At 39.6% G+C, this 26,716-nt stretch overlaps 1 protein-coding gene and 1 long non-coding RNA gene across 2 annotated transcripts; one reads left to right on the plus strand and one right to left on the minus strand.

Annotated features, from left to right (window-relative positions):
* Positions 1 to 13,909: 13,909 nt before the first annotated feature.
* LOC120292227 (protein translocase subunit SECA1, chloroplastic-like) lies at positions 13,910 to 15,134 on the plus strand. The gene is made up of 3 exons (XM_039310449.1): positions 13,910 to 14,271; positions 14,594 to 14,666; positions 15,001 to 15,134. Exons 1-3 carry the CDS (start codon positions 14,065 to 14,067, stop codon positions 15,027 to 15,029), a joined length of 309 nt encoding a protein of 102 aa, XP_039166383.1. The 5' UTR covers positions 13,910 to 14,064; the 3' UTR covers positions 15,030 to 15,134.
* A 3,584-nt stretch (positions 15,135 to 18,718) lies between these two features.
* LOC104437862 lies at positions 18,719 to 26,129 on the minus strand. The gene is made up of 3 exons (XR_005550055.1): positions 26,015 to 26,129; positions 25,716 to 25,928; positions 18,719 to 18,844 (listed from the first exon to the last, which is right to left on the minus strand). It is a non-coding gene; the product is annotated as an uncharacterized LOC104437862 (long non-coding RNA).
* Between the last annotated feature and the right edge of the window lie 587 nt (positions 26,130 to 26,716).

The raw sequence follows: 26,716 nt of genomic DNA on the forward strand, positions 1-26,716 counted from the left end.
TAAAAACTATTACAAGCTTTTTATAATCCGAGACCACGTTGACTTCTCATAGACGATTTAACTTTGCTTGTCATTTAGGTGGAAGAGTGTTTATTAATGCCGGTACATTCTCAAAATCCGGCATAAGATAACTATTCCAAACGATTTCTTGTATTATCTGATTGATCTTGACCACGTATGATACTACATTACCATCATTCCACAAATAATTAGCTACTTTTGTCGTTAGCCCTTTAAGTCTTACATTTTTTTCGTCCGTTCTCGGAAATGCAGGCATGCGTGCATAATATATCATAGTTCCTGCAACAAATGCAAAACAAAAATGGATTACTTATAATCCATAATGAACAAATTGGACAATACATAAGTTTCCTTCTTCTTTTTTTCCGCTAGTCAACGCTAGTCAACGCATGTCAGTGATGGTCAACCCAGGTCAACGGCCTAAGTCAACGATCAACAATCAAACGGGTCAAAGTCAACGAGTTGGAGTTAATTGGGTTGGGTCAGACGAGTCGGGTCGAACCGACAGACCCGGCATGTGGCGCACGCGTGCTCGGCTGATGTCACGATGATGTCAGCTGGCACGTGCCGCGCGCGTGCACAACTGACGTCACGATGACGTCATTTGGCACGTGCTGCACACGTGCCAGCGATCATGCACGTGTGTCGCACGCGCCTGGTTCGAAACAACGCGTGCATCGCACGCACCTGGGAGGGACCAACGCACGCGCGACGACACCGGTTCCTTCCGGTTGCACATGGCAGCGCGTCCGACGGCCTCTGGCGGCAATTCGCCACTCGATTTTCGTATCAACAAGAGTTTCGACCATGTGCTATCAGAAACAAACTTCAATTTACAAATAATCACAAACAGGTGAATAAAAGACACGGGTGTTGGGATTTTCTATCTTTGATCGGTCGACAACAAGTGTTTCACGAAAATTCAATAAAAAAAAACAATTCATAAACCTGAAAGGGATCGAGAAACATGAACTATTGCTCTGATACCAATGTTGGGTATAACGACTATCCAAAAACCGATCCGATACTCAATCGAACCCCTAAAGCGAATGCGGAAGACGAGCCAAAAAACACATGTATCACCGATTGAAAAGCACGTCACGAAATTGAACGTACCTTATTTTCCACGAGATTAAAACACCAATGTTGAAATTCAAGAAATAATTTTGATCTCGTTCTACCGATGAGCATACTGTTGCTTTTAGGGGGAGAAAACTCTAATTTTGGGAGGTATTGTTCTTACATGATTTTGGAAGGGAAGAAAGCAACTATTAGGAACAACATACGTTCACTGAAAAGGTACATTCCTTTTCTTTCTTTCCCTTAAAGCGTCTCTTGCAAAAGATGCAACCCCTTAACGTAACACATTTTCCAAAAGACGCAACCCCTCAACGCACCCTTTCATATCTCAACCCTTCATTCATGGGCCCTTAACCTGTGGACAGGGTTCTTACGCCTATCATGGGCGGACGAGCCTACTTAAGCCCATCATCACATAGAAAAACCCATCAAGTGCAACAATGAATGATTAAAAAAATGATATTAAGTCTGCAATATGGTTTTCTAGTGCAACAATGAATGATTACACAAAGTGTATTAAACTCCTAGTAAGACTCTATACAAGGAATACTCTACAGAAGATGTCTTCGCAATTTCTAAATGGGAAAACAAAATGATATGTCCTCTCTAGAATCCGTCAACATCAAAGATGAGAAGGCAACCCCCCACCTGTGGCATCGTTCCCATTAACGGGTCTCCGAGTCCAGCCATACATAACGAAACCGCAACATGCTACATCGGAGAAGAAAATGCTAGTTAGAATGAATTCGAACGATTCAAACATAGAGATGAAGGCTGATGAAGGCATACCGCGAGGCAACCCAAGAGAGAAGTTGCGGTGATGGTTGGCTGAGGCTTATATTATAGCGCTATGACCATGACCATTTCCATCATTTCCTCCACATAGGAGGGTAACTACTCTATGATTTCTGATGAAACTCCAGGAGCAGTATACCGAAATTACGATGATAACTATAATCTGGAGATAAAGGATGGATATATATCTAGACGTCTCGAATGAGGTGAAGTCATTTGACAAAAAGCCAAAGACGTGCCAAAGACGTGCATGACAACTAAATTGCAAAGAGGGAAAAAAAGAAAATAAGACGACTTAACCAGAAAACTTGTGATGATAGTTTTTAGTCAGTAAGTAGAACAGAACAAACATGGCATGTCTATTTTTCCAATGCAAAACTGAAAGTACTCGACCGGGGCCACTTGATAAATTCACTTCCCAACCAAACGGTGTATGCTGATGTTGTCCCTCTGAGACGAATGTTGGATGATCACCAATCCTAGAGCCTCCGCAGCCATTCGACCGATGGAGGACAATTGAACCGATTTAGGCATGCCGGTCCCATACAGGGAAACGTGAACTCCAAAACCATAAACGATGGTGCCCATTAATCCCAATGCTGAGATTCTAAGCGTGTAAGATTTGAAGGGCGCGTATAGCATCGTGGACTTGTAAAATAAATGCAAGTCGCGTCATTATGCTGCAGTAAATTATCGGAATCGAAACACATTGAGGCGTTACTTACATAGACCTTCGGCTCTAAGGAACTAATTGGAGATCACCATCTCCTTCTTGTGATCCGACCGATCTAGTAAAACCAATGGTGACATTATAGATAAGTCGGCTTTTGATAGACAAGTGCAGTCCGCATCATTTCCTCCACACATAGGAGGGTAACTACTCTATGATTTACGTGAAACTCCGGGAGCAAAGATACCGAAATTACGATGATAACTATAATCGGAGATAAATGATGGACATATATCTAGGCGTCTCGAATGAGGTGAAGTCATTTGACAAAAAGCCAAAGACGTGCCAAAGCGTGCCAAAGCGTGCATGACAACTAAATTGCAAAGAGGGAAAAAAAGAAAATAAGACGACTTAACCAGAAAACTTGTGATGATAGCTTTTAGTCCTCAGAAGTAGAACAGAACAAATATGGCATGTCTATTTTTCCAATGCAAAACTGAAAGTACCTGACTCAGGGCCACTTGATAAATCCACTTCCCAACCAAACGGTGTATGCGTGATGTTGTCCCTACGAGACGAATGTTGGATGATCACCAATCCTAGAGCCTCCGCAGCCATTCGACCGATGGAGGACAATTGAACCGATTTAGGCATGCCGGTTCCATACAGGCAAACGTGAACTCCAAAACCATAAACGATGGTGCCCATTAATCCCAGAATGCTGAGATTCTAAGCGTGTAAGATTTGAAGGGCGACGTATAGCATTAGTGGACCTGTAAAATAAATGCAAGTCGCGTCATTATGCTGCAGTAAATTATCGGAATCGAAACACATTGAGGCGTTACTTACGTAGACCTTCGGCTTTAAGGAACTAATTGGAGATCACCATCTCCTTCTTGTGATCCGACCTGAATCTAGTAAAACCAATGGTGACATTATAGATAAGTCGGCTTTTGATAGACAAGTGCAGTCCGCATCATTTCCTCCACACATAGGAGGGTAACTACTCTATGATTTCTGATGAAACTCCAGGAGCTGTATACCAAAATTACGATGATAACTATAATATGGAGATAAAGGATGGACATATATCCAAATGTCTCGAATGAGGTGAAGTCATTTGACAAAAAGCCAAAGACGTGCCAAAGACGTGCATGACAACTAAATTGCAAAGAGGGAAAATAAGAAAATAAGACGACTTAACCAAAAAACTTGTGATGATAGTTTTTAGTCCTATAAGTAGAACAGAACAAATATGGCATGTCTATTTTTCCAATGCAAAACTGAAAGTACCTAACTAGGGCCACTTGATAAATCCACTTCCCAACCAAACGGTGTATGCTGATGTTGTCCCTCTGAGACGAATATTGGATGATCACCAATCCTAGAGCCTCTGCAGCCATTCGACCGATGGAGGACAATTGAACCGATTTAGGCATGCCGGTCCCATACAAGGAAACGTGAACTCCAAAACCATAAACGATGGTGCCCATTAATCCCCTTAATGCTGAGATTCTAAGCGTGTAAGATTTGAAGGGCGACGTATAGCATTAGTGGACCTGTAAAATAAATGCAAGTCGCGTCATTATGCTGCAGTAAATTATCGGAATCGAAACACATTGAGGCGTTACTTACGTAGACCTTCGGCTCTAAGGAACTAATTGGAGATCACCATCTCCTTCTTGTGATCCGACCGAATCTAGTAAAACCAATGGTGACATTATAGATAAGTGGCTTTTTGATAGACAAGTGCAGTCCGCATCATTTCCTCCACACATAGGAGGGTAACTACTCTATGATTTACATGAAACTCCGGGAGCCGTATACCAAAATTACGATGATAACTATAATGCGGAGATAAAGGATGGACATATATCCGGCGTCTCGAATGAGGTGAAGTCATTTGACAAAAAGCCAAAGACGTGCCAAAAAGACGTGCATGACAACTAAATTGCAAAGAGGGAAAAAAAGAAAATAAGACGACTTAACCAGAAAACTTGTGATGATAGCTTTTAGTCCTGTAAGTAGAACAGAACAAATATGGCATGTCTATTTTTCCAATGCAAAACTGAAAGTACCTGACTGGGGCCACTTGATAAATCCACTTCCCAACCAAACGGTGTATGCTGATGTTGTCCCTCTGAGACGAATGTTGGATGATCACCAATCCTAGAGCCTCCGCAGCCATTCGACCGATGGAGGACAATTGAACCGATTTAGGCATGCCGGTTCCATACGGGGAAACGTGAACTCCAAAACCATAAACGATGGTGCCCATTAATCCCCAGAATCTTTGAGATTCTAAGCGTGTAAGATTTGAAGGGCGACGTATAGCATTAGTGGACCTGTAAAATAAATGCAAGTCGCGTCATTATGCTGCAGTAAATTATCGGAATCGAAACACATTGAGTGCGTTACTTACGTAGACCTTCGGCTCTAGGAACTAATTGGAGATCACCATCTCCTTCTTGTGATCCGACTCCGAATCTAGTAAAACCAATGGTGACATTATAGATAAGTCGGCTTTTGATAGACAAGTGCAGTCCGCATCATTTCCTCCACATATAGGAGGGTAACTACTCTATGATTTGATGAAACTCCGGGAGCAGATACTCACAAATTACGATGATAACTATAATCCGGAGATAAATGATGGACATATATCGGAACGTCTCGAATGAGGTGAAGTCATTTGACAAAAAGCCAAAGACGTGCCAAAGACGTGCATGACAACTAAATTGCAAAGAGGGAAAAAAAGAAAATAAGACTGACTTAACCAGAAAACTTGTGATGATAGTTTTGTCCCGTAAGTAGAAACAGAACAAATATGGCATGTCTATTTTCCAATGCAAAACTGAAAGTACCCACAGGGCCACTTGATAAATCCACTTCCCAACCAAACGGTGTATGCGATGTTGTCCCTCGAGACGAATGTTGGATGATCACCAATCCTAGAGCCTCCGCAGCCATTCGACCGATGGAGGACAATTGAACCGATTTAGGCATGCCGGTTCCATACGAGCAACGTGAACTCCAAAACCATAAACGATGGTGCCCATTAATCCCAGAATGCTGAGATTCTAAGCGTGTAAGATTTGAAGGGCGACGTATAGCATTAGTGGACTTGTAAAATAAATGCAAGTCGCGTCATTATGCTGCAGTAAATTATCGGAATCGAAACACATTGAGGCGTTACTTACGTAGACCTTCGGCTCTAGGGAACTAATTGGAGATCACCATCTCCTTCTTGTGATCCGACCTGAATCTAGTAAAACCAATGGTGACATTATAGATAAGTCGGCTTTTGATAGACAAGTGCAGTTCGCATCATTTCCTCCACATATAGGAGGGTAACTACTCTATGATTTCTGATGAAACTCCAGGAGCAATATACCGAAATTACGATGATAACTATAATATGGAGATAAAGGATGGACATATATCCAGACGTCTCGAATGAGGTGAAGTCATTTGACAAAAAGCCAAAGACGTGCCAAAGACGTGCATGACAACTAAATTGCAAAGAGGGAAAAAAAGAAAATAAGACGACTTAACCAGAAAACTTGTGATGATAGCTTTTAGTCCTCGTAAGTAGAATAGAACAAATATGGCATGTCTATTTTTCCAATGCAAACTGAAAAGTACTGACCGGGGGCCACTTGATAAATCCACTTCCCAACCAAACGGTGTATGCTGATGTTGTCCCTCGAGACGAATGTTGGATGATCACCAATCCTAGAGCCTCATGACCATTCGACCGATGGAGGACAATTGAACCGATTTAGGCATGCCGGTTCCATGCAAACGTGAACTCCAAAACCATAAAACGATGGTGCCCATTAATCCCAGAAATCTGAGATTCTAAGCGTGTAAGATTTGAAGGGCGACGTATAGCATTAGTGGACCTGTAAAATAAATGCAAGTCGCGTCATTATGCTGCAGTAAATTATCGGAATCGAAACACATTGAGGCGTTACTTACGTAGACCTTCGGCTCTAAGGAACTAATTGGAGATCACCATCTCCTTCTTGTGATCCGACCTGAATCTAGTAAAACCAATGGTGACATTATAGATAAGTCGGCTTTTGATAGACAAGTGCAGTCCGCATCATTTCCTCCACATATAGGAGGGTAACTACTCTATGATTTCGATGAAACTCCGGGAGCAAGATACCCAAAATTACGATGATAACTATAATCTGGGAGATAAAGGATGGACATATATCCGACGCGTCTCGAATGAGGTGAAGTCATTTGACAAAAAGCCAAAGAGCGTGCCAAAGACGTGCATGACAACTAAATTGCAAAGAGGGAAAAAAAAGAAAATAAGACGACTTAACCAGAAAACTTGTGATGATAGTTTTTAGTCCTGTAAGTAGAACAGAACAAATATGGCATGTCTATTTTTCCAATGCAAAACTGAAAGTACCTCGACTGGGCCACTTGATAAATCCACTTCCCAACCAAACGGTGTATGCTGATGTTGTCCCTCTGAGACGAATGTTGGATGATCACCAATCCTAGAGCCTCCGCAGCCATTCGACCGATGGAGGACAATTGAACCGATTTAGGCATGCCGGTTCCATACAGGCAAACGTGAACTCCAAAACCATAAACGATGGTGCCCATTAATCCTGAATGCTGAGATTCTAAGCGTGTAAGATTTGAAGGGCGACGTATAGCATTAGTGGACTTGTAAAATAAATGCAAGTCGCGTCATTATGCTGCAGTAAATTATCGGAATCGAAACACATTGAGGCGTTACTTACGTAGACCTTCGGCTCTAGGGAACTAGTGGAGATCACCATCTCCTTCTTGTGATCCGACCTGAATCTAGTAAAACCAATGGTGACATTATAGATAAGTCGGCTTTTGATAGACAAGTGCAGTCCGCATCATTTCCTCCACATATAGGAGGTAACTACTCTATGATTTACGATGAAACTCCGGGAGCAATATACCAAATTACGATGATAACTATAATATGGAGATAAAGGATGGACATATATCCAGACGTCTCGAATGAGGTGAAGTCATTTGACAAAAAGCCAAAGACGTGCCAAAGACGTGCCAAAGACGTGCATGACAACTAAATTGCAAAGTGGGAAAAAAAGAAAATAAGACGACTTAACCAGAAAACTTGTGATGATAGTTTTAGTCCTGTAAGTAGAACAAAACAAATATGGCATGTCTATTTTCCAATGCAAAACTGAAAGTACCTAACTGAGGCCACTTGATAAATCCACTTCCCAACCAAACGGTGTATGCCGATGTTGTCCCTACGAGACGAATGTTGGATGATCACCAATCCTAGAGCCTCCGCAGCCATTCGGCCGATGGAGGACAATTGAACCGATTTAGGCATGCCGGTTCCATACGGGGAAACGTGAACTCCAAAACCATAAACGATGGTGCCCATTAATCCCAGAAATGCTAAGATTCTAGCGTGTAAGATTTGAAGGGCGACGTATAGCATCGAGTGGACCTGTAAAATAAATGCAAGTCGCGTCATTATGCTACAGTAAATTATCGGAATCGAACACATTGAGGCGTTACTTACGTAGACCTTCGGCTCTAAGGAACTAATTGGAGATCACCATCTTCTTCTTGTGATCCGACCTGAATCTAGTATAACCAATGGTGACATTATAGATAAGTCGGCTTTTGATAGACAAGTGCAGTCCGCATTAGTTGCTGAAAAGGGAATGACTTACTGTCCACAAAACATGGTCATGTGAAGAAGATAGAGAAAGCGTATGCAAATGCAATCCATGGACATGTCAATGCAATGTCCATCAAAGTTCGATTTAGAGGAAATCCAAGAAAATCACTTACACAATGAATGTCACTAGTTTGGCAGCACGCCCCTTACATCAACCAAGCATTCCATCTCAGTTCAGATTATTGTCTAACATTCTGACCCAATTCTAAAGCACGAAATTCATTCACAGAATTATAATGCAAGGTTCCCAATAACTTTTCAGTCCTAATGCAACAACTCTATGCACACTATAATCTGCCCGAAGTTGTTCAAGAGTCTCCTATTTCGACCTAAGTATAGCCATAGAATAATCATATTCACTTGTGTTGGATACTGGATTTATCTTTGTTCACGAATTCCAAGCTAATCGTCGGATCCCAGATTTATTTAGCTTGATCTGAACATTCGTCTAAGTTCATTTAGTCGATCAACATAATTAGGGATAAGTACACTAATTGTGCTATAAGTTGTGTACAGCGCTCACTTTGGTGCCAAAAGTTTCCGTCAGATCATTTAAGTGCCAAAAAATTTGAAAAATGTTCACTTTGGTGCCAACGCCAACGAAATTGGCCGGAAACCGGCGTGGCCTTTTTTATTAATTTTGAAGCCGACGTGCCTCGTCGGAGTTGAGTCAGCATCCAAACACCAAAACAGCGCCGTTTGGCATCTTTCCCCCCAACTTTGAAACCCTAAACCCCAAATTGAGAGAGAGGGAAGGCTCGTCTTCATGTCTTCTTCTTCCTCGAAGACCCACACTAGCAATGGCACCAGCACGACACCCGGCCTGAAGACGGCAGCAAAAGACACCAAGCAACGACACCGGCAACGCACGGCGACGCGGCGCACCAGCAGCCCCTTCGACCCTCGCCTTCGATTTTTCCTACAACAATCTCAGTCTCTCCTCACTCACCTGGTCGAGCAACTACAATGGTGGCCGAGCGACGGTGGCCGAGCGGCGGAAACCCTAATTTCAATCCCCATGTGAGCTAAACGGCGTCGTTTGCATGAAGCCATCCATGTAGGATGGCAAAACGACGTCGTTTTCTTAGGAGGACCGAAAAACGATGTCATTTAAAAGGTCTATCGATTTTTTTTTTAAAAAAAAAATCATTTTGGCCGGAATCTTTCGCCGGTGGCATCAAAGTGAGCGTTTTTCCTCCGATTTGGCACTTAAGTGATCCAACGGAAACTTTTGGCACCAAAGTGAGCGCTATACACAACTTATGGCACCATTAGTGTACTTATCCCCACATAATTATAATGAAAAGTTCCCAATAACTTTTCGGTCCTAATGCAGCAACTCTATGCACACTATAATCTCGCCCGAAGTTGTTCACGAAGTCTCTATTTCAGCTTAAGCATAGCCACGAATAATCATCTTCACTTGTGTTGGATAATGGATTTATCTTTGTTCACGAATTCCAAGGTAATCGTGGGATCCCATTTACTTAGCTTGACAGAACATTCGTCTCAATTCATTTAGTTGATTTACATATATATAATGGAAGGTTTCCAATAACTTTTCGGTCCTAATGCAACAATTCTATGCACACTATAATCCGCCTGAAGTTGTTCATAAGTCTCCTATTTCAGCCTAAGCATAGCCACAGAATAATCATCTTTACTTGTGTTGATCTTTGGATTTATCTTTGTCCACGAATTCCAAGCTAATCGTCGGATCTAGATTTACTTACCTTGATCAAAACATTCGTCTCTCAGTTCATTTAGTCGATTCATAGAATTATAATGGATGATTCCCAATAACTTTTTGGTCCTAATGCAGCAACTCCATGCACACTATAATCTGCCTAAAGTTGTTCACGAGTCTCCTATTTCAGCATAAGCATAGCTATATAATAATCATCTTCACTTGTGTTGGATACTGGATTTATCCTTGTTCACAAATTCCAAGCTAATCGTCAAATCCCAAATTTACTTAGTTTGATCAAAACATTCGTCTCAGTTCATTTAGTCGATTCCCAGAATTATAATAGAAGGTTTCCAAAAACTTTTCAGTCCTAATGCAGCAATTCTATGCACACTATAATCCGCCTAAAGTTGTTCATGAGTCTCCTACTTCAGCCTAAGAATAGCCACAAAATAATCATCTTCACTTGTATTGGATACTAGATTTATCTTTATTCACGAATTCCAAGCCAATTGTCGGATCCTAGATTTACTTAGCTTGATCAGAATATTCATCTCAGTTCATTTAGTTGATTCACAGAATTATAATGGAAGGTTCCCAATAACTTTTTGATCCTAATGCAACAACTCTATGCCTACTATAATATGCCCGAAGTTGTTCAAGAGTCTCATATTTAGACTAAGCATAGCCACAGAATAATCATCTTCACTTGTGTTTGATACTAGATTTATCTTTGTTCACGAATTCCAAGCTAACCGTCAGATCCCAGATTTACTTCGTTTGATTAGAACATTCGTCTCGGTTCATTTAGTTGATTCACAGAATTATAATGGAAGGTTCCCAATAACTTTTCAGTCATAATGCAGCAACTCTATGCACATTATAATCCGCTACGAGTCTCCTATTTCAGCCTAAGTATAGCCACAGAATAATCATCTTCACTTGTGTTGGATACTTGATTTATCTTTGTTCACGAATTCTAAGCCAATCGTCGGATCCCCATTTACTTAGCTTGATCGTAACATTCTCTCGGTTCATTTATCGATTCACGAATTATAATGGAAAGTTCCTATAACTTTTCAATCCTAATGCAGCAATTCTACGCACACTATAATCTACCTTAAATTGTTTATGAGTCTCCTATTTCAGCCTAAGTATAACCATAGATAATCATATTCACTTGTGTTGGTTACTGGATTTATCTTTGTTCACAAATTCCAAGCAAATCGTCGGATCCCAGATTTACTTAGCTTGATCAGAACATTCGTCTCAGTTCATTTAGTCGATTCATAGAATTATAATGGAAAGTTCCCAATAACTTTTCGGTCTTAATGCAACAACTCTATGCACACTATAATCTGCCTGAAGTTGTTCATGAGTCTCCTATTTTAGCTTAAGCATAGCCACAGAATAATCATCTTCACTTGTGTTGAATACTGGATTTGAGACGAGTCTTGAAAATTATTTGAAAATGTTTTATGAAAAGTATTTTGGCGGGTGAGTTGAGTTGCAAAATCTTTTGGTAATATATGAAATGATTTATGGATTTGGTTTGTGAATTGTGGATGGTGTTGTTCTGGATTGATATTAATGCTCAATATTGTTGTGAGTCTAGCGAGAGGCTTGTGGGTATGCACATATTAGTCTAGTAGGATATCCTTGTGGGTCGAGCCACCAGTTAATAAGAGGTGGAGACCTTGCCAAGGGGGGAATCTTGATCGTCTTGTCACCAGACGTTGTATCGTGACTATGATTTGATATTGAGCAACTGGTTGGTCAATGGGAGTAGACTATTGACACGTGATATGAGTTTGGTCAATATAATGGGCTATCAACGTGTAATTTGAGTTTAGTTGATGGAATGGATCATCGGCATATGATTTGATATTAGTCATTGGAATGGATTATCAACGTATAATTTCATTAGACCATTGATATGTGGTATGAGATAAACTAATGTAATAGACCATTGGTGTGTGAATTAATGAGATTAATCAATGGATTAGACCATTGATGTTTATTTTGATATTATTATGAAATGATTATTTCTACTATAAATATAGTTGTGTTGAAGCATGTGTACTTATTATTTTACTATATGTTTGTTATATCCTGGATTTGAGTTAAAGAGTTATAGTTTGGTTTTGTAAATATGCATAGTGGGCGTTCGATCCGCTTAGAAGAGACACTACTCACTAAATTGTAGTTTTGCTCACTCCTCTATTTTCCAATCTTTCTAAGGTTCATCGACTAACAATGAATAGGTACTTGAGCAATACGTATGTGGGAACCTTTAGAAGTTGGATTTTGGGAGCTTTGAGACTACGTCTTTCGAGTGGAAGGACGGTCATGTCATTCCCCATTCATAATGGTTTTGGGGTGTGACATTTAATGAAAAATAACTTACAAAAATACTCCTGTCAATAACCACCCCAATTTGGCAATTATGGAGGTTTGGGTTGACATTATTTGGAGAGGCAAGATGAGAAAGGTTTCTTTGCTCTCACTTGCATAAATTTTTTGTGGTAACTTCTAAATGAATTCTTATGAAAGCTCGAAGCAATCTGAGGTGAAGAAGAACGGTCATTTCTCCACCCAAACATATATTGTAATATTTGAGATTTTTTAAAAAGTCAAAGAAATGGTGGTGGGACCCACTTTAAATATTGAAAGCAAAAGAAAACAAAAGGAAGAGATAAAAAGGAAAAGAAAGTCCACATTCCTAATAAGGTTAGGCACAAGAAAAGAGGAGAAAAGAAGAGAAAAGGAAGAAGAAGAAGAAGAAGAAGAAAGGAAAGGGGTTTTGGCGCGTGCATATCATAGATGTCTCGCCAAGCCAACTCGACTCCATAACGCAGTGATCCCGATAAAGAGATTAGGCCTCGTTCATCCAATCAAAGTAATTTACGGGTTTATGGCTCAAATTCAGAATTTTTTGGAAAATAGAGCGGTGAAGTCCGATTTTGGAGTCGTTGAGCCATGTATTTTATAGAAATGATAATTTATGGTGTTATGGAGTCGTGAGATTTTTACGGATCGTGATTTGAATTACGATTTGCCGAAACAAAATTTGAAGTTTCGCGCGTTGTGAACAAGGCGCGTCCAGCAACTTCAGGCCCTTATTTTGTTAGTTTTCGGTTTGATTTTGGGATGATTAAGTTGGGATTATTGTTGTATGAAGGGCTTGATTATAATTATGTTTGGAAAGGGGTTGGACAGAGAAAGTTATAGCATAACTAAATTTTACGTTCAAGTGTCGCGTTACGAACGGCGGCTTGAATAACTATTTTGAGTATGTGATTTATTAACGTATAGAAATCGTTTTGTCAACGTTTATGCATAATATAGCCATTTCGTGGTTGATGTAGCATGTTACCCAAAAAATTATATTTACATAGATTTCATTTGGGCATTTTATTCTTCTTTTTGCACATACAAATCATTAAGCACGAGCTATATCTGTGTCACGGTGGATTATGGTTTAAGAAGAAGAAAAACTTATTTTGAGAAGCTGGGTGCTTACCTAGTAATTAACTGATTGAGTGGGTTTAGTGAATGGGCATAAGACAATGTCGGGTGCTCACCTAGTAATTAGATGAGATACTAGATTAAAATATTACCCCAAATCCTAATCAAAGAAAATGTTTTCCTTTCCGTTCCCACAAAAAAGAAAAAATAAAAAGGAAAGCAAAAATAATAATAATAATTCGAGAAGCACGTGCGAGAGAGATTACCTTATCCCCAATTTCTCAACGTCTCTCATCTCCATCTCCACCTTCCATGGACGGAAGCGGAGCCTGAAGAAAGCCACCGTCCCGCTTCCACGTAACTAACTCCTCCGCCCGCAACCGCCTCTTCCCCTTCTCATGGCGGCTCCCTGCGCGAGCCGCCGCTCGCGGCCGCCGCCCCGCCGCCTCGCCCCTCTCTCCTCCAAGTCCCTGTCCCTCCTCCTCCCCCTCCGCCGCCGCCGCCGCGGCGACCTGAGGCCCCCGCGGCTCGCCGTTCCTCGGGAGCCCGGCGCTCCGGCGACTCAAGTTCGAAGCCAGGGCGCCGAGCTCCGGCGCCAATGGCAGGGGGCAGGTGCGCGCGATGGCTTCCTTGGGAGGCTTGCTCGGCGGGATTTTCAAAGGCGGCGACACCGGCGAGTCCACCCGGCAGCAGTACGCGGGGACCGTGAGCGTGATCAACGGGCTCGAGGCGGAGATTTCGGCGCTGTCGGACTCGGAGTTGAGAGACAGGACTTCGGTTCTGAAACAGCGGGCTCAGCGAGGCGAATCTCTGATTCTCTTTTTACCTGTCAGTGTTAACGTCCCGAATCGATCCTCGTTCTGAAGTTCATTTGCTCACCTCTTAGTTTGGAATTGATTCTAGCGTCTCGGTTGCTCTTTTCGACGTGTTGGAATTATCGTCTCATTGTTAGTGAAACCAGAATGCAGTTTTAAGTTCCAGGAAATAGCTGAGAAATTCTGAGGGTAGGATTAAGTTTAGCAAAGTTGAACTGTAGATATTTTGGTTGAAGTCTTGCATTAACTTAAAATTGACACTTTTTATTGTTCTCTATTCCTCGATTTCTTTAGTTGAATGATGGTTCATGGTCAATAAATCTGTGTGATTGCAGGAAGCATTTGCTGTTGTCAGAGAGGCCTCGAAAAGAGTCCTAGGACTTCGTCCCTTTGATGTTCAACTAATAGGTAACTGTGTATGCGCGTTCATTGGATTCTTGTATTAACACGTAAATATGGCGTTCTAACATGATTGAGAAAAGGAAGTGCTCATCGACTAAATTGCGCTGAAGATACTTGTTTAAGTCTCTTGTAACATGATTTTTTTCCTTCAATCGAGTATATATATGCTCAATACTATCATACAACTGGGTGTTATTGAGCACTTGATCTCGTATACATTATTGGATAATTTGATTTTCAGGACTTTATTTGCAGAATTAGTTCATTCACACCTGCTTTTACTATTTGCATTGACAGCGATGCACTTATTGTGGAATTCTAAATAACTTTTGTTTTGTAGGTGGCATGGTTCTTCATAGGGCGAGATAGCTGAAATGAGAACTGGAGAAGGCAAGACACTTGTAGCAATATTGCCAGCTTATCTGAACGCTCTTAGTGGAAAAGGAGTCCATGTTGTCACGGTGAATGATTATTTAGCCACGTGATTGTGAGTGGGTTGGACAAGTTCCCGCTTTCTTGGATTGAAGGTTGGCCTAATCCAGCGTATGTCTCATTCTTCCATGTGAGCTAGACTCCATTATTTGTTGTCTTTTATGATAAGGGCAATGACTGGCACGAGGAATTCTTTCCTTCTAAAGTGTTTGAAGGTGCATATGGATTTTTTACCCCTTCATGCTATGCTACTTTTCATTTCCAGATGCCCAACTTTCTGTTTCATTCACTGATTCAGGTTAGCTAGCCCTTGGCAAAATGGTAGTGGTTTTAGGATGCTGTTGGTTGTTTGTGACTCTTTCTCTTTTTAGTTAGAGGTTTAAATGTATCTGCAAGTTTTAGAGTTGTTATGGTCGATTGAATATTTGAATTTTGCGGGCGTGATGCTTCATATGGATCCAGTGCGGAATAATTATGATAGGGTTCTATGTATGATCACATCGTCCAAATTACAAATGTTTTTGGCTCAGGCAATTTCGACATGGAGCAACAGTATAGGTTTGAAACTTTGGGGAATCCCTGTATTATCCAATGATGGCGAGTTAGATTTTGATGTGAATTTCCTCTTATATTGATTATGCTCTTCATTCATGTTGGTAGTCTGATGTGACTTTCTCCGTCACTTCTCAAAATGTGTTCGGTCAAATATCCAGCCTCACTGTTTGCTTTAAGAAATTTTATTGTCAGCTTAGATTGCTCATAAATTTATCATCCGGATATTGATGCTGGCAGAGAATTTGACAAGCGAGCAAAGAAGGGAAAGTTATTTATGTGACATAACATATGTCACCAACAGCGAGCTTGGGTTTGATTATCTGAGAGACAACCCCACGGAAAGTAATTTTTTTCTATATTTATTGTTTTCCAATGATACTACATTCTCTCATTTCTTTTGAGATATTTTGATGTGCGGATCACTTATGCTGAAGCTGATTGTGCTTTGTGGTGAAAACAGAGTATTGAGGAGCTTGTGCTTAGGGGTTTCAATTACTGTGTAATTGGACGAGGTAGATTCCATCCTGATTGATGAAGCAAGAACCTCTCATTGTATCAGGACCTGCTGAAAAACCTAGTGATCGTTATTATAAAGCTGCAAAGGTTGCAGCAGCTTTTGAACGTGATATACACTACACTGTAAGATGCTGAGACTTCTCAACAGTATTTGTAATGGTGTAAATTGATCTGGCTAAGCCTTTATGTCCATATAAGTTTGATTTCTGGACTTGCCAGCCCTTGATGCCTAATAAAAAGTGAACTTGTAGGAAGCCTGTCAGCCGTGGCTTTGTAATTATTAGTTAAAATAATAAATGGAAACGAAGTTTAAACAAAGGACAACCAATCTTTACCCCTTTTTTTTTCCTTTATTGAGAGGATGATAGCCTTTCAAGCTCTTCTCTTATGAAGCTTAGTAATACAGGTCGATGAGAAGCAAAAGACTGTCCTTCTGACAGAGCAGGGTTATGAGGACGCTGAAGAAATTCTAGAAGTGAAAGATTTGTATGACCCACGGGAACAGTGGGCGCTCTACATTCTAAATGCAATAAAAGCTAAAGAGCTGTTTCTTAGAGATGTGAACTATATTATCCGTGGCAAGGAGGTGCTCATAGTGGATGAGTTTACTGGTCGGGTCATGCAGGTAATATTTTGATCGAGGTTCCTCTTTAGCTAAGCAAATGAGTTATTTTCTTCAACTAACTTCACTGCCCACCGGTGGGTTTAATTTATATTTTTATTTCTTACAACTGTCAAAAAACCCCTAATATCTTCACAAACCTCGCTCTTTCATGCCTCTTTCCCAAATATGAAACAAAACTCTAATCACATTCTCATTCTTCACGCCTCTCGCTCTCGCTCTCGTTTACGCTCATGCTTACGTCTCTCTCGCTTGACTTAGTCGCTCTCAGTCTCGCTCAACTGTTAGGCGTCACCCTCTCACCTAAGTCGCATCCCTTTCGCTCGATGCCTCCCTCTCGCGGTCTCATCTGGAGTCTAGATCTTGCCTCCCTCTCTTGCTTTGTTTTTGGCCGATCATGATCACAATCGCATCTCACCATTGTAAATATCCAAAGCTCTATTTTTTGGCCTATCTATGCTCTAGATAATCATGCCTGCACAATTGACTAGTTAAAGTTGTAGGGCTATAACCGTTTCTCAGTATATATAAGAATTCGAATGTAAACTCTCGACTTGCATCTTGTGGCCGTCGGAGCAGAAGAAAAGATCTAAAAGCACCTGCAACACCAATATGGTGATTTTTTTAGTTTACAGGGATACTACAGAAAACATTTTTCTACAGCGAGTGCAGCTCTCAGAACAAAAAGACAAGAGCCGCAGGACAAAAATTCAATCAATACACTCTAATATTTTTAACTTTAGAATATGACCATTCCAACTAAATTGGTAAGACTTGATTTCTTTTATATCAGATAACGTATGGTTGGGGTTAAGCCAACAAGAGACTCATCTTCACGATGCCACGTGGACACTAACTGTGCAAAGGTCATGCCATCATCAAAAGAGGCCCATGCCTAGCTAGTGGCCGAGAGTGAAAAGAAGAAAGAAGAGGACATGATGAGGGAAGATGCCAACGATGCCATGATCACCACACCAAAGGTTGGACCAAGGTTAAAGGTGTTGCAATGCCTGAAGCAAAAAATCAGATGCTTATCTCTTTCAATCATTTCGATTTCTTGGTGACGCAGGTGTGCGTGTTGTTCCTCCTTTTTGAACAAAACAAAGTGATAGCAAGCAAGCATACAATCTATTTAGAATAAGAAAATTCCCTGTGATTGAGACCATGTAAGGTCTTCCATATCGTTGCTCCACTACAAAAAGGGGAACCTCGATCTTCAATTATGTGAATTACATACATGTATCATATCCACTTTGTTATAAGGAAAGTTGTTTTTGGTATGATTGGGGATATATAATTAATGCCAACTGTTGGTCCAAAACATGTTTATGCGATGTTTATCAAGCGACCCATGCTTATATTGACAATTGGTTCGTTGTAATCAATATTACTGTTGCAGCAGAAAAATAAATTTCTGTCGTTTGGTATAAGCATATGATGGATGATAAACTCTCTTGCCACTTACTATCATCAAAAGAATATGTTAATTCAAATGAATTCCAAAACCATAGACTTGTTTCTTACTTATTATCAATGTTTTGTAAGGGACCATCCGAATCTATTAGGTGGAAAAAGCTCGAGATTAGCAATTATAATCTCTTCAGAGTTAATCGAATCTTTCATTTTTGTTGACACCAGGAATTGTTCAGTTCTTTGACCGTCAACTCAAACTGGATAAGATCGAGCAAGACATGGTTGAGGTAGAATTTGCTTAATCCTGTTGATCGACAACTATAGGTAATTGATCAAGGCGATGAGGAATTGGCGGCAAGCGATATAAGAGAAAATTACGGAGTGTTGAATCACGAAGTGGTGAAGCTTAATTCAGTTGACTAAAGAACCGAATTGGAAGTGAAGATTGATGGATCAAGAACGAGATAAGTGTTCAAGTCATGAAGCCAATAATTTCAGCTACAATCATAACGGTCCGTTCAAACGTGAACCCAGCATGATCACCAGTTCGCAGAGCCGTAAATATCGAAAGCCATGAATGATAATGGCCGAGAAACATGGACTCTTATAACCATCAGGAAGAGGGTTTGCAAGCTGTGCAAGAAACCTGCAACAAACCAATGAACACCAGTTTTTTAATAATTTCAGCTTTCTTTATAACAATTATTAACTGTTGCTAGTAGTTATAAGTATTAGAATTGTAATTCAAGCAGATTACCGCCAACAAACCAATGAACACCGGTTGTTTAATTTTATCTTTTTGTTATCTACACATTCTAGTACCGTTTTACATGATTGGTCATGATAGCCTACAATTTCGTATCTTTAATTTTCTCGTCAATTTAGATTTCCTGTCCAAAAATCAATAAAGGACCCTGCAAGTTCTTTGTCAATCTCCATATTGATTCACATTTGGAAAGGTATTTTATCGATACTTTTTGACAAAATAATTTATTTTTATTTTGTTTGTTCAAAATGGCGAAGAAATTTGAAAAGTATAAACGATGAATGTTCTGAAGGGGTGCTTGTGAAAGTATGGAGGGATGTCGGAGTGAGACAAAATAAATTTCATGAGATAAAACGATGCAAGAAGCATACTCCCGCCATTTGGATTTATTCCTAATCGGTGAATATATTATACTAAATTCGCATGATTGCGTGACGATGAAAGCAAGGATGCAAGTAATTGCAGTAGTGCAAGTGGTTGATCACCTTAATTCTAAGTTTTACGACTTTAAGTATCAAAAGCTGAGGACAAAATATATGCTCAGGTTGTGTGGGGAATTTAGGAAAGGCAAAACGTCCACGTGTTGGCTGTGATTGGTAGGAACAATAAGTCAGAGATTCTTATGCTTCGAATTTCACAATTTAGAGTAAGATTATTTTTTATCAGAAAGCATATATACTTTAAGCTGCTTTATTCAGCGCCGCATCATATTATGTTTGCTTGAACAAAGGGATGGGACCCTTTTTCCCTTTGTTCGAGCTGGTGGGGAGGGTTCAACGTTAGGGATGATTTGATGAATTGATTTTCTGCTCCCTACATATCCCGAATAGCTTTCTGTTGTTCCTTCAGAAAGGGAAAATCCAAATTCTCTATGTTGCATCTTTCTTGTGATAGCCATTCAAAGGATACAGGGGACATTCTGATGAGAAAAGCTTGATTCCCAGAGGGGGAGGCTAAAGATGGGTCTCTTTCCATTTCGATACCCCATATGTAGTTCATGTACATTTATTGTACAATATGTTAAGGAGGCTTAAGCAAAACCTGCCTCTAAGAACAGTCTTAGGATTTTGCGATTAACACATAAATCATTTTTAGGTTTGCAATAGCATTCCGATTCATTTTAAAATTGTTAAATGTATACGACTCTATGTTTGTGAAAATAGAGATATTCAATATCAAAGCACAAGTCAAATTTAAATGCTTAAAGCAAATGCAACCAACCACCGAAAACAAGGTGAGACCAAAACTTTTAGCTAAATATTTAAGTATATACATCTTGAAAAGATTAACTAATATCTATGATTTTTTTTTTAAAGTAGGCGGCAGGGGCCACTGCTAACCCCCCTCGGTCCATCAAGATCGCAAACACTTCTTAGTTGCGATCGACCTACAAATATTAGTTTTTGCAATGTCCTATATGAGAGATTTTACTAGATCACTAGTTTAAAAGTTTATTTCCAAAATATGGGAGATGGATAGGACTTGAAAAGATTTGAATTTAGAACTCTTGATTGATAAGTTGCAAAATTTTGTGGGATCAGTGTCGATAAATTCAAAAACTTAAACTTCTAGAAGAATTACTATATTAGGTGAACCTACTAGCTATGGATTGAGTGATTTATGTTATAACGTTCATAGAGTTTAGATGGTCGAAAAAGGAGTATCGGTCGTTGACTACCTAATGCAACCCTTGCCTTCTCCTTTAATTCGAGCCTGGGATCACCCAGGTGGAATGGCTTATATGAATTAATGTATATAAGTTAAGTTTCCTAAATAGTCTAGACTTGTATACTTGGTTTTCGAAGCTTTCATTTTTCTGCATGGGCTGCTCTTTCTCTTTGTTATAGTTAGCAAAGAAAGAGCAAAAGACAGGGTGAGTATTGATCATGGTCTTACTGCCTCTATAGCCAAGAGATTAATCAAGTTGTACAATATTCTTGAAGATGGTCACACTTGTGAGCGGCGGACATTCACCTGTTTGATGTGGGACATGTGTAAGGTCTTGAAGAAATGCTTTTAAGAGGAAACGGAAGAAAGGAAAGATGTGAATAATCTAGTTAAAATAATCATTCGTTTTGAGCACTCTATAATTACAAAAAACTAGTCGCACCTGAAGTTTGAATTCATGCTAGACCATTTGTGTTAGCCTAACTATGGGTCATGCTATTGAAAAAGAAAAAGAAAAAGAAAAAAACTCTTTGCAAGGACTAGTCTACAAAAGATTATGCGGCCTTGCTGCATATGCTATGGCCTAGGTCTGTGTTTTATTGTAATGGGTAGACAACAAATTGTTGGGAAAAAAGAAAAGAATATATGTGTAATGTCTAGATAATTTTTCTCACTACTATTTCTATGAAAATTAAATAGGATAAAATATTGAATGAAAGCATATGAATAATAAATAGTACTAGAATTTTAACGTGAAAAACCGTCCAAGGTGAAGAAAAAAAAAAAACCACGGGAATTGTATGATATGAAAATCACGTAGATTTATCTCCTAATCTCTCTCGTGATTTTGTAGATATGAGGAGATCACTTTGATTTCTTTCACAATCTCCCTTGATTTTCTGGATGTGGAAAATCACGTTGATTTATCTCCCGATCTCTTTTGATTTTCTTTTTGTTTTTCTTCTTTCATTTTTTTTCTTTTTCTTTTACACACTCACTACCATACATATTATATTACAGGTATACATAATTGCGTTGGCCTGACCTACTCAACACTAATGATGCATGACCATAGTCTTCTCTTGATCCTACAAGCGCAGTGATGATTACTTAATGACTTTTTTTATTGGCTAAATGAATGGTCGCGTGTATGTAGATTTTCTATCTTCTATTATGCTTCAATTCATGCCAAATGCATAGAATCTCGATACATTTTTCGCTTGTTGTCTCCTAAAAATCATCATACACACTAATCATTCTTCCTTTTAAAGTAACACAAATTGAGATGGTAAAGAAATATAAGATTTGCATCCATCCAAATTCTAAACTATAATATGATAAAAGAATCTAAAATTTATGTTCTATAGATAGCTCCCCACCAGAATGAATCTTCAGTTTTCTTCACCTTTAATTTTAATCAGGATTGGTAAGATAATTCTTCCAAAGATATACATGTGGAACTGATTATGTAATATAGAATGAAAGAGGCAGACCATCAGGAAGGACACTGTCGGAGTCAGTGTTCCAAATTTTGAGAGAGAGAGAGAGAGAGAGATGTGTCGTAGTAGCAAGGTTTGAAAAGAGAGCAGATAAGATTTAGAATCACAAGATGCATTGGTAAACGGTAACTGAGTAAATGAGTCTGGTTTGATATATCTGGAAAAGAGGTCAGATTCAGAAAAGATGCAGACTTCCTTTGCTCTCTCTCTCTCTCTCTCTCTCTCTCTCTCTCTCGCTCTCTCTCTCTCTCTCTCTCGAATGAATGAATGAATGATGATAATAAGAAAAGAATAAGAAGAGAATGGGATGAGGAACCCACATTTATTCCCTCCCCGCCTTTCCCCATCTATATAAAGCCCCATGGGTACAGCTTCTTCATCTCATCAGCAAAGCCAAAGTCTCTAATTGTTCTACGCTAATGGAACAGTAACAAGGGCTTTCAGTTTGAGAGTGCAGTGTCAAAATTAGGGTTTTTAGTTCTATGTTTGTGCAAGTGAGGAAGGGAGCAATCAATCAGTGGTTGAATGGTTCTTGCGTTCGTTCCCCTTGAACCTTTAAAGGGTAAGGGAGGTGACAGAAGAGAGTGAGCACACATGGTGTTTTCTTGCATGGTCATGCTTGAAGCTCTGTGTGCTTACTCTCTATCTGTCACCCCACCACTCTCTCTCTCTCTCTCTCTCTCTCTCTCTCTCTCTCTCTCTCTGTGGCTTGCTCGCGTGTCTGTGTTTCTTTAATCTTCATGGTTGTCTTTTAGGATTAGGAAGTCGGACTTTTATTTCACAGATCTCCCGGAGAAAAATAGATGCTTAAAGATGTCCGACTCTCTATATTCAACAAAATAATTCAAAATTCAACAAGATACAACAAAGCTTTCAGGCCTTTATGACTCATACTTCTACTTGCAATAGTCCTTTGATTGGCAATAGTTTTCTTGCACCAAGTTGATCAGCGAAAATCTTGACTGGAGAATAAAAATATTATATTGTACAATACCCAAATCCTAGGGACCTCAGTCTTGGTCAGATGGGGTGTTCTTCAGGGTAAGCCCTAACATTATGTCTGTTTGTCTATGTTTCTCGGTGTGTGCTTTTCATTTTCCCTTCCTAGAATGTTATCTTTTTCCCTGAGATTAAAATCTTTGTCTACCTGTTTCCTATTAATTGCATAATCATATACAAAAGAAATTAAGTTGGGGACAGAGAGAGAGAGAGAGAGTCAGAAGTTGTTAACATGTGATGGGGAGTGAAAGGGCCATCATAAACTTCTTCTGCTTCCTGTACTTGTGCGTCTTTTCACTGCTGATACCTCTTCTGGGAGTGTACAGGCTGTTACTAACAAGTGTTACATACCGTATCACCATCTCGTTCCATCTGTAGGAGGTTGTTCAGACTGGCTGCCACAAACTCTATCATCCTAATTTTCCTTTTTTTCCTTTTGCTTTACTGGGTTTGTGTTCATTTATTGTCTTTTTTAATGAATATTGTTAAACGAGTGCGTGAGGTACTTTTATTAAACATGCTTAACGAGGAAACCATCGATTCACACTTAGCATGTTCAACAAGTGCAACGCTTTTTTTAACAAAATCTTTATAATTTAGGGCTGTGCTTTACTTTTTAGGTACAGAAGGCTTATTCTCATAATCGTTTGGAAATTGACAAGTGGTGGAGATTGATGATATCTTTAGAAAGATGAACCCAAACAGTTGGGGCCAAAGTCTTATGGTGACATGCTGGACAAGAAAAATGAAACTGAGGGCTTTCAGATGTTCGGATAGATGTTTGGATTGTTTGAAGAAGCTTCTTGTACAATTTGGCAAGTGCACAAGTTAGTGTTTTTGCACTGAAGAATGAACCCAGTTCTCTTTCAAGTTCTACCAATTAATTTGATTGTCCGTAACCAAAAACAGTTTCTTTCGATTGTAGACGGATTCATCCTTGTTCAAAGTCTAGTGCAGCAATAAATTCATTCAACATTTCGCCTAAACAGTGCTGAAACATCTAAAGAACAAGTTAATTTAATTGGATTTTGATGTTATGTTCTTTGGGGTCTTCATTACTTTAAATTGGTGACAGACGTAGTGCAAGTCCTAGACGCTCTAGCATCGGTTTACGAGCGAATTGCTTTCATGGAATGAATCTATCTATCAATTATGTCAGCTAGGGTCAGAGCCCTCACAAAACACGTGTTTAACTAGTATAAATGCCTTCTCTTTTCACTTTGTCAAGAGCTTTTGATCTGCTTCTCCTTATTCTGGTTTAGAAGTGTTTGTTTATCATAACTTCTTTGTATTTTGTTTGAAATGTATTTATCAGAATTTCTTTGTATTTATTTATGGCTCTTTTCCAAAAGGAGGCATTTGCAAAGCCTTAGCTCAAATCAAATCCAAAATCCACAGGAAAAGGCAAATTAAAGAGAAACCTACGATGCATTCCCTCAAGCACTAAACAACATATGTTCTAAATGTAGGCATCTTATAACAGCCACATCACCAACTAATGAAAAAAGTGTCATGAACAAAGTTCTCAACTCTACCAAGCTAATCACGGTCTATATACATAGATATAGGAAATCCTGCAACACAAATCAATGCAACTGAATCATTTTGCTCTTGAAGCCAAAGATGATTCCGCTAACTACAAGAAATTTCCTCAGTTCTTGTTCCGTGTGGCAAAACCATGTATCAGTCCAACAACCATAAAACTCAATTAAAGAAGGCAGATACCTCAAACCAGGGACGAGGTTTAACAAACATCTGGTCGAGACCACAAGAGAACAGAATACGAACCCTGAGAATCATTATCACTCAATCTCAAACTACATGGTGCTCAATGCCATACTAAAACTATAATTGTCAATGACACTTCAGCAAATCAAGAGCCGACAACTCCCCGAGATGACTCACCTGAAATTCCCTCAGGGCACCTCTCTACTAGCCTAAAACCATTCTGGGAAGCAGCGGCACAAAACGTGGCAGAGAAAAAGTGCCAAAAAGAGGCAAAATTGCTTCAGGAATATATGAGACATCGGTGCCTATGATGATGTTGAAACCTTCATCGTTCACTTTTTCTTTTTTTTTAATTGCTTCTTTATGGCCCCTATCTCCCCACTCTAGGCTCTTAACAATCGATTAAATAAGGAAAGGTAGAGCGACATTTGAAGTGACGTTTTGCATCAACAGGTTGAGGGGCTTTGTATCTACATCAGTTGCTACCACGAGGTCAGCAGATCTAATAGCCACCATCGAGGAGATGCATTTACAACCACAGCCTATAACTCCAAAACTTTTTTTCCTGAAACAATGTTTGGTTTTCTAGCTTGACGGTGGCCATCAATTGAGCTGATTCCCAAAGCATTAACCCAGTTGCCTTTGCGTGTGTGTTGAGATTCTTTGGACAATACTCTAATGCTAAAGTTTTCCCCGTTAAGACGGACATGGAGACCTCAGTCAGCAAATAAATTATTTAAAAGGTGAAAATCCATTGATAACTTGAAAGCATATACAATGAGAAGAGGCAGAATACCTCATTTCTTGATCCATAATATGCAAATATAGACAGCATTACTAATAAGAGAAACCTTTACCTCCTTTCAGCAGAAGATGAAATTACAAACATCTCAGCTGCAACCCCTTCAGATATATCAACCTCAATATGCTCAACAGGCTCCTTTGAAGCATCCAATGACATGTTGGATTCAGTATTTTCTTGACTGGGGAAGTCAACTTCAGTACTGCCTGGATTGCTGCCAGAAAAGTTCTCAGCATCTGAAGGGTAAAATACAGCTTGGATCCATCATCTGAAATGAATTGCAACAAGACGACAATCATACCAACAAAAGCAACAGGACACTTCTGAAATCAACTTTGAAAGTGAAAAACATACCGATTTATTACCAACTCTCTAGATCGATTCTCAACTTGTCTGTTGGCCTCAGATAGACTTGGTAAGAACTCATTAAAGAATAGAATGCACGCTGCTTTGAAAAAGGAAAAAGAAAAAGAAGCAAAGAACAGAGCGTCAAGATTGACTCATTAAGAGGAAAAAGAAAAAGATAGCATCCACAAACAGATCGCAGGAAGTGACAATGCCATCACCCTGACATAAAAGTTCTCGCTAATCATTTGATCCTTGCAAGCGAACCTTTCCTGTCAGCAAAACAGGTAGACACAGGAAACTGTGTAAGTTTTAGTAAAAGAAGCGTGAGGCCGCACTAAAAAAATTGTCGGCAGATTTCTTTTCTAGACAATAAATGCCATACTGAATGAGCAACCGGAGCAAGATTTTTTTTTTTGGTTGAACAACCTGAGCAAGATCACTAGTGGCATAATCATGGAACAGAACGTGACCCTTTGGCTGGAAGCAGCAACACTACATAGTAGTTATATCTCCTCTCAGGATAGTAACTTGACCGATTAGAAATCAGTTTATCACCTATTTAATTCTGAAAAACAGGAAGGTCTCCTGCCTTGGGAACCCTTCTTATATTCTGCAAAACTAGATGCATTTTTCCCTGGAGACACTGCAGATAGCACAAATATCTGCTTTAGGTAACTGATCGAGCAAACTCTAGATTAATGGCTTAAG

Source organism: Eucalyptus grandis, chromosome 3 (assembly GCF_016545825.1).
Source record: "Eucalyptus grandis isolate ANBG69807.140 chromosome 3, ASM1654582v1, whole genome shotgun sequence".
NCBI lineage: Eukaryota > Viridiplantae > Streptophyta > Magnoliopsida > Myrtales > Myrtaceae > Eucalyptus > Eucalyptus grandis.